General features: G+C 45.1%; 1 protein-coding gene across 2 annotated transcripts in view; it reads left to right on the top strand.

Moving 5' to 3' along the window:
- The first annotated feature begins 852 nt into the window (after window positions 1–852).
- KCNN2 (potassium calcium-activated channel subfamily N member 2) overlaps window positions 853–9,330 on the top strand; it is a 70,277-nt gene continuing 61,799 nt past the window's right edge. Inside the window, exons 1-3 of one of the 2 annotated variants that reach the window (XM_058826897.1) lie at window positions 853–940; window positions 1,174–2,363; window positions 2,525–2,620. In XM_058826897.1, the coding sequence (XP_058682880.1) occupies window positions 919–940; window positions 1,174–2,363; window positions 2,525–2,620 (1,308 nt within the window). In that variant the 5' untranslated portion in view covers window positions 853–918. Of the gene's footprint in view, window positions 941–1,166; window positions 2,364–2,524; window positions 2,621–9,330 lie in introns of those variants that run through there. The other variant, XM_058826896.1, reaches the window with a different exon arrangement.

Here is a 9,330-nt window from a genome sequence, read left to right as displayed (position 1 = left end):
TATTCCCACTTATGAGTGCTTTTTCAAAATACCAAGCTATGTAAATATAATTAAATTTTGGTCTGTCTCTAAATAATTTATCTATATAATTTATATATATTGTAAACCATTATATTTACTACATTAGTGAGGGTTGTTTCATTGTGTGGGTGATACATGTGCTTGCTTTAAAATTAACAATTTTAAATTAACAACAAACAATTGTTACATTAACAATTAACAATTAAAAATTTTACAACAGAGCATATTTAAAAAATATTGCCTAGAGAAAAAAAAAATTTAAAAAAAAATATATATGTATAAGAAGAAACCCCCTCTTTATAGTCTTCCCTAGTTGACAGGAATGACACATCTGTAACAAGGTAAATTACTTCCCTTTTTCATAATTCTTTCCTTAAACAAATGCAGAAAGGAGAATTTACCTGGTGCAGACATTGCTCTGCCTAATGGAGCTACCAGAGCGGATTACTCAGTGGGGGCTTGGGAGGCAAAGAAAGGGGAAAAGGCAAAATGGCAGCAGACAACCAGCTTCAGGACTGTGCCGGCAGCACACGGCAGGGAGCCAGAGTCGTAGGGGAGCTACCCAGTGACACCGGTCCCGTTTCACCGTACAGCTCCTGCCGACCCGGCGGAGCAGGTCTCCAGCCCCCGAAACAACCCCTGCTGCCGCTGGCCTCACGCCCCGGCTGCGCCTTTCCCTCCTCCGGCTGAGGGAAGCAGGAGCAGCCGGCAGACGCCGTCCGTCCCCCCAACCCACCCTTGGTGACAGGCCCGGGATGTGCCGGGGAGGGCTCCCCGCGTCGCGGCCCCTTCCAGCTCCCTGCGGCCCGGGGCGGCGGGCGGCGAGCGAGCCCGACGCTGTGTTTTGCAGGGCGGCGGCGGCGCTGCTGGACAGCTCCGGAGCGCGACGCGGCGCCCATGTTCCGGAGACGGCGCAGATGTGAGTGGGGAGCCGGGGAGAGCCGCCGGGGAGAGCCGCGGCGGAGCCCCTTCGCCGACAGGCGAGGGCGATCCCGGGAGCGAGAGCGCTCCCCGCCCCCGGGAAGCCCCGGGTTTCCGCGGCGCGGGCGGGGGGCGAGGGCAGCCCTCACCTGCGGGGGACGGGAGGCGGGATCCCCGCGGGCGGGGGCCCCGCGCCTCCCGCTGACGGCCCGGCCGCTCCGCCCCCGCCAGGTGACGTGATGCCCGTTGTTTTGGTGCGCCCGACCAATCGGACGCGGCGGCTGGATTCTACGGGAGCCGGGATGGGCCCGTCGTGGCGGCAGCAGGACGCTCCCCTGCCGACCGTCACGCATTGCGCAGGGTGCACCACCGCCCGGTCCTCCTGCGGCTTTAACGGCCCCGGCATGGACCCGCCGCGCCACTTCCCGGCGGGCTTCGGCCCCGAGCAGCAGCAGCAGCAGCAGCAGCAGCAACAGCAACAGCAGCTGCAGCAACAACAGCAGCAGCAGCGCCCGCCGGCGCCGCCGCACTGCCAGCAGCACGGCCAGGACAAGCAGAGCCTTCTCCAGCAGCAGCAGCAGCAGAGCCCGTGCCTCCAGTGCAACAACTGCGCCTACTACGGGGCTGCTGCGGCAGCCGCGGGGGATAACCTGCCCCTGCTGCTCCGCGCCTCCTCGCCGCTTTCGGGCGCCTTTCGGACGCACTCCTCGCCGCTGTCTTCCGCCGCCTCCTCTCGGCACGGCAGCCAGCTGAACGTCAGCGAGTTCACCCCGTCCAGCCATGCTGGCGCGTCCAGACAGCCTCACCAATATTCCCAGTACCACCAGTGCCATAGCCTGCAGCAGCAGCAGGCAGCCAGTCCCAGCAGCAGTGTCAGCAGCAGCAGCACTCACCATCACCATCATCATCACCATCACCATCACCACCACCAGCAGCAGCAGCGCCGGGAGAGCAACCCCTTCACCGAAATAGCCATGAGCAGCTGCAGGTACAACGGCGGCGTCATGCGGCCGCTCAGCAACCTGAGCTCGTCCCGCAGGAACCTGCACGACCTGGACTCCGAGTCGCAGCCGCTCCAGGCGCCGCTCGCCAGCCCCGCTGCCGCCGCCGGCGCCGGCTCTGCCCCCGCCGCCGCCAGCCCCGCCGCCCCGGAGATCGTGGTCTCCAAGCCCGAGCACAACAACTCCAACAACCTGGCGCTGTACAGCTCCGCCGGCCCCGGCCCCGGCACGGGCAGCACCAACAACGGCGGGGGCAAGTCCAGCAAGAAGAAGAACCAGAACATCGGCTACAAGCTGGGACACCGCCGGGCTCTCTTCGAGAAGCGTAAGCGCCTCAGCGACTACGCGCTCATCTTCGGCATGTTCGGCATCGTCGTCATGGTCATCGAGACCGAACTCTCCTGGGGCGCCTACACCAAGGTACCAGCTCGGGCGGCAGCCGGTCCCGGCGCCCGCGGCCCCCGCCCCGTCCCCGTCCCGCGGTGTCCCCGCTGTCCGGTGGCGCGGTGCCGGGGTGGCGGTGGGGCGGAGCGGCCCCCGCGCACGGGTCTCTGAGGAACGGCGGTGTCTTTCTCTTGCAGGAGTCTCTGTATTCCCTCGCTCTGAAATGCCTTATTAGCCTCTCCACGATTATCCTGCTCGGGCTCATCATCGTGTACCACGCAAGAGAAATCCAGGTAACGTTTCCTTCTGTGGGTCGGGGAGCATTCCTGGCTTAGGTGCGGGGGTGCGAGGCGGTTTTTCCAGGGGGAGCCTTGGTGGTAAGTACTGGACACGTCCTGCCGCTTCAGAAAGCAAACGTGGTCTCTGCAAGCCTGCCGAAGTTGGTGAGTGGACCTCAGCCGTGGAGACGGGCACCAAACGACGGGCAGAGAGGAGCCGGGAAGTTCTGCCTGCTAGGGGCTGTTGCCTACGGTTATGCTATAGGATCGCTTAGCCCTCAGGTTATAACATGCTTTCTAGGTGATGCATCTGTCGTCCCCTGTAGCAGATGTACGGCAATAGACTTTAATTTCCCATTGACTAAATTTCATGCTGTGCGTTTTCTCTTGACGGCAAGGTTAATGGTCTTCATTGTGCAAGGTATGTAATCTTCAGTGAGCTGTCTGAGATACGAGTATACTTGAGGAGAGTATTTAAAAGGAGGCGGGAGATTGATGTTTGATTTGTTTTATTTAATGCTGCAGTGTCTATGAATGTGACCAGAGAAAAGTGTCAGGAAGGATAGGGCTAAAGGTAAGAGGAGCATAATGGTCAAAGCTATATAATAAATCTCACAGATACTGTCACAAGTTCTGTCCAGGTGACTTAGTCCTAATTTCAGTTGTAATGTTTTTTGACCAAGAAATTAAGTGTGGCATTTCAGCTTAACTGAACTGTACAACAGACAGAATTCAAAGTTTCGAAGGGAAAAATACCTTGGTCATAGATACAGTGCTTTTGTTTTTTCAGATTAGAGACTCGTTGAGCGGAAGACTGAAATGTCAGGTTTCAAGGGCAATGAAGACTTTTCCACTGGTACCAGTCAGTTAAATAATAAAAAAAAAAAATGTATAGTACAATTCTTCTGCACAAAAGAATGCTGTAGTTTCAACATGAAATTGTACACAGTCTCCTACTTAGAGTAGAAGAAACTATTGAAAGTATTGAAAAGTATTATGTCTCTGAAGACTTTTTGCCAAATTGAGTCCTGTTGTACAGTCTTTGCACGTGCAAACTTCTTTTCCTGGCTCAGAACCCAGTTTTTCTGAATTAATGTCAGAGATATTGTTTAATGCTATTGTATTGAATAAATACAAGGTGTTCTGGAGAGAGAGCAAATTTATAAACTACAGGAGTACTGATGAACAGGTTTCTTTATCAGTATAAAAATAAATACGTATCAGTACTGCAGTGTGGGAGCCTTCTCTGGTGTATCTTCCCACAAATGTTTCTTCAGGCATGAATAGCAAAGCTGAGAACAGGTCCTGTCTAAATGTTTGAAATATTGTATGCATTTTTCAGAACCTTTTAATGGAAAATTTTATGGAAGATAATGAAATAGCTGTGGGTCCATACAGGTTCCCCAGCTTATACTGAGTTACTCTAAGATTCAATTGTTTGTTGGTTTTTTTCAGGTAAAGATTTAGATTTTTATTGTCTTAGGAATCAGATCCCTTATGGATCAGGAAAAAAGAATTTTGGATGTTTTTTTAATTGACTGTTTTAAAGAACTTCCTCATATACACAACTACATGGAAGGAGTTGTGCAATCATATGACTTAATCACAGTTAATGTAGTTTTCAGTGGTGCCTGACAGAGCAAAAGTATAGCTGCCTGTAAAACAGCAATACCCCGTGTTTTAGAATGAGAAACACCAGAAACTGCAGTAGTCATGACAGTGCCTGGAGGAGCTGCAGCTTCAAGGGGTTCTGTCATTCACATCAAAAATGAAAAGTTCTCTGCTTCAAGGAGTTTGTTAGAAGGAAAGGATGTTGTACCCTCCATAGCTATCAGATAACGTCTGCTGACTTTCGAATTTAAGCATAGTATGTTTTTATGTACACACTTGACTTCTAAAAAATAAGATAATGAAAGTGCAGGGCAAATGCTATGTCAATTCTATGGTAATAAAATTTTTGTTGCACTAGACACCTGGGAAAAAAAGTTTCTTTAAAATCCCTTGGCTAAGTACATAATGTGCATAATGTTCTCCAGGCAAAAGAAGATACTGTGTAACCCTGATAATGTAATGTTTTTTAAATAACCGTTAAAACAGACTGTTTTCTGAAGGCAGACGTGCCATTAATTCAAACAAACGTTCTGCTCTGTTTAGAAGAATGAATAAGGTCTGTAGAACAGAGCCCACAGATGTCTGGTTGTGTCCTGCAGGACTTTTTGCACCAGCTATTTGTCAGTCCTTTTCCTGTTGGAACATTCTTTTCTGATTATTATCTGAAACATATTTAAATGTTTGTTATAGTTTAAATAAGCAGGAATTCACTGACAGAGGGAAATTTGTTCCATAGAGCAGAAGAAGGTGTCTGTATTCAGCTTGCATCTGTGGTGCTTTTCACACTCTGGTGGGAGCAAACCAACCTAAGCATAAGTAGATTTTTCAACAAAGCATGAGGCAAAAAATGTTGGGAAATAAGGAGCTGACAGTTTAGTAATTATTACTGATGGCAGGATGAATACTGACTGAGAAACTCCCGATGACCTAAAATGCTGGCGAGTAGAAATCAGCTTTTTCATTCTTTTTAGTAGTCTTTGACCTTGATTTATTGGTAAGAAGATCAAACAGCCATGCTGCAAGGATGTCCATGGAACAGTGCTTAGCATGCTATATAGCAGGTGGCTTTAGTCTTCTATTGAAGTGACATTGCTTGTATGTTTTATTTTGAAAACAGTCAGCCAGTTAAACCAGTCTCTAGAGTTTGCCTGTCCCACATTTGCTGTTTTTTTTAAGGGATTTGGAAGGGAAGTTTATAAAGGTTTGCCAAGATTCTTCCCAAGTCGAGAAGTGATGCAGCAGCGTAAGGCAAACGAGTTTTCTTTTGGTCTTTCCCGCGGCCGGACCGCGGTGGGTGTGCGGCGGGGAGCTGCGGCACCTGGGGCAGGGTGGTTCAGCACCGCGGACAGCTCCGCGCGGAGCGCCCGGCTCGGGCGGCGCGTCCCGCCGGGCCACCGAAACCTGCTACCTGCGCGGCTTTGTCCGGGGCTCCCCAAGAGCTTACGCACAGCTCTGCATCTGGCAGACCAAAGCCTCCAGAAGAGGGGTAGCTGCAGTGTTTAGACAAGGCTAGCTGTAGGGATGCTGGGTAGTCTTTGTGAAATACTGGAACTGTTCAAATATTTTCCACAAATATGTTTTCAGTAATGGCACTGTATTATTTATTCTGTATAATTCTAGGAGTAAAAATGTGAGCTATTATGAATTTTAATAAATGTGAGTTACTGTTAAGAATACAATTAAATTCAGTTGAAAACAGTTGGGTTCAAATGTTTATTCATAGCTTACTTTATCATTTCCAGAAAAGAGGATAAAAATTGCAAGCAAGTTTTCTTCAATCCTTCCCTCTTCTCGAAAAAAATACTAATGAACAACAGTAACAGAGTTGGAGTTGAGGCTAGTGATAAGCCTAAAATGTGCGTTCACTTTTTATTCCGTGTTTGTCATGCCTGTAATGCTACTAAAAACATTACGCTTGGGAGATAATGAAATACACGTTGCTCTCTCTCCAGGCCTGTGTGGTTTTTGATTCAGTTCTTCAGAACAAGTCCTTTGTGTTTGAAAGATCAATGGGAAAAATGTAATTCATCATTATCCCAGTCAAGAACAGGTATTTCTCTGACTGTTACTCCAGTTGAGAGTTTAAAGAGGTGAAGGAGGGAAGAGCTAAGAAGACAGCATTACCCAATTATCATAATAATTTTTGATGTATTAATTATTTACTTAATTCATAAACAGTTTGTTACTTAATACTATTTTGCATAATTAAAGTAGAGGCAATATGTAACATAATTAACATTGTATTCTTTAGAACTTACTGTTCTATTCCACATTTTTCCAGTGTAATTCAATCCGTAAGTAAAATGGAATTTAAGTTTTAAGTGGCGGTTTACATAGTAAAGCTATAGTTTTTCTACCTATGTTTAAAAATGGACGTGTCTGCCTATCTCCTGTATGTTTAGAGGTAGAAATACTTTTTACCTGCACCCTGAACTGCTGCTGATGCTTTCTTGTAGTGCTAAGAGCAAAAAGATTCTGTGAGACTGCCATTCAGAGGTCTTTAATGTCCTTTGGTGGGCATTCCACCACAGTCTAGTATTTTGTGAGAGATGGTGGTCAGTGGAAAAATATATCCACTGGAAGGCTTCTTTAATGCTGGACTGCTTAATGTATCCTTTCTGTAAATAAACATACTGCCTGTACTGAATAGTAGTAACCTGAGTATTGATAACCTGGGCAGTCTTGGACAGCATCTGAGCCTCCTTTCCTTCTCCCTGATACAGATGCTGTCATTCCTGCAGAAACATGAAAGTTGTTGGTAATTGTTAAAGCAAATAGAAATCTTGTGTGTGTGTATGTGTGAGAGAGAGAGTGTGTATCAGCTGAGGTTTTTAACTACTTTTAAAATGTATTGCTAGTTCATATTTTGATAGAACACCCATGGAAAGGCTTGCAAACTCCAAGGTTAAGGTTAAGGTTAAGCTGTTCCATGCATAGCAGAGCCTCACACTGCTGCAGGGAAAAAGTACCATCAGTCCCAATGGTTCTGAAGTGGTGGGAAAATAACATGTGGCAAAATAACGTGCTCCTCATAAATTTAGAGTGAAACATTTTCAGTCTTCATTACCTTTCTATAAAATTACCACAGCCAAGAGCCCAAATATCTTGCTGAAGAATCAAGAATCTTCTTTTCCCTGTGCCTGAAAACTTGAAAAAATATAACAAGCATTATTAGGTAACAGGAAAGAGTGGTGGTAAATATATAATACCTGTTTATTGTGCAAATACATCCCATAATGCTTGATGGTAATAAACACAGTTTATGGGAGTTTCATTATTTTACTGGCATTAGTGGAAAGTTTTGTGATAAAAATTGTGCGCTTGTGAATGGTTAAGCTCCCTTACAGTTTCTTATCATAAGAAGTAATACTTATTCTACAGACCAGCTTACTTATTTTTTATTTATCTGTTATTTATTTGTTTCCATCCATGTCATCATTTTGCCTTCACTGGCGTGGTACATGTGCATTTTATTGGCTTGCTGGTAATCTTTTCACTTTGTGTGGAGTTCAAATTGTCTTTGCTTCAGTGTATTGAAGCATCAGGAATTGCTCACAGAGACTAAATCTTCAGCTTAAGAAATGAATGAATTAGACTAAGAGCACAGAGAGCAAGTCTGATGAAAAACTGTTGAAAATCAAGGAATAAACTCAGAGTGTTACTTAGGCTGACCTAAAATCTCTTGAGAGTTAGTGATTTTTTTTCTAATTATTCTAACAGATTTTGAGTCAAGCAACAGCAAAACTCATTGTGTGGCAGTTGATCAAGGATATGGTAACTTCATGTGCAGATCAAAAATTCCCCTCTACCAATTAAACTTAATACACATTTCACTTCTGTAATGAACAGGAGAAAATCACACAGGAATCCAAGGACACTGTATTTGACAAATTAACAGGATATCTGTCAAGTTAACATTAGAGTATTTTTATGAAAACAGTTTCAGTTCTGTTCAGTACATTTTGACTGTGCAGATCCTGTTGATGTAGCAAACACTGCAGGTGCCCATTGTCTCTGAAATGCAGCAGTGCAATGCATATTGCATGGAAGGTAGACTCAAAAATCCTTTAATGGTGATCAACCTTGGAAGGGGCAATAAAATTAAACATATATTATGCCTCTATTTCCATCAGGCTTCATTAGATCGTAGAAGGAGGTGGTAACTGGTGGTCAGTAACACTGAGTGATTAGTCTGGCCATATCTGAGTTATCTGTTTATATCTGGTGGTTTTCTGACCACTTTTTAATGAGGCTGTTACAAGATTTTCAAGACATAGCAATGCATTGTAAGGTGTGAGAAGGTATGTCATTGCCCCTGGTGGAGGAGAGAGATCATAGAGACATTTGTAATCAGTGATCAGATTCTAGATTTGTGTAAATTTTGTAGCTTAGCTGAAATGAACACATACTCTTGTCTGCAGTGTTAGAGGCATTCTGCATGTTCATCTTAATGTGAAACTATTGTACATGTCAGATCTTTCAACTGTGGTACCTTCATATTAGGAAATTCCATTAGGTACTTGACTGCAGCTCTTTTTCACCTGATTATAAGTGAAAGTGTGTAAGAACTGACGAGTGTACATTAATGCTTTTTTTTGTTTTGGTTCTGGTTTGTATGTGATCTACTAAATGTAGTATCTTGGGCTTTTGAGTTTGTATTGAGATGTATTTGACATCTGATTTGAGTGAAGATCAGAACAGGAATGGCTGCTGTTTAAAACTTCGGAGAATTAAAAGGTTCTCTTTCAATCAGCTGTTTTCACCGTTGAAAGTTGTCACCTTCCCTTAGCAAAGGACAAAATACTGCTCTGAGCCTATGAAGCTCCTTTAAGATGTAAATTACCACTAAGAGAAGAGGCTGTAATTGGTCTTGTAACTAGCCTTCAGGTAAGCTGGAAATATTGATCACTGTAAAAAAGTTAATTTTATGAACTGAGAATAAACTATGAAGTGTTCAGGAATTTTGTGGGGAAGTTTTCGCAATCTTTGTTCTATGGAAAAGAAAAAAGTTGCATATCACGATAACATGCACACACACAAATAGAATTTAATTTTTGTCATGCCTTTTTTTTTGATAACTTGAATGATATTACATTGAAAAACATGAATGGAAA

This window comes from Poecile atricapillus, chromosome Z (genome assembly GCF_030490865.1).
Source record: "Poecile atricapillus isolate bPoeAtr1 chromosome Z, bPoeAtr1.hap1, whole genome shotgun sequence".
In the NCBI taxonomy this organism is placed as follows: Eukaryota; Metazoa; Chordata; class Aves; order Passeriformes; family Paridae; genus Poecile; species Poecile atricapillus.
Note: the sequence above shows the minus strand (reverse complement) of the source record. Positions and strands in the feature narration are given on the sequence as shown.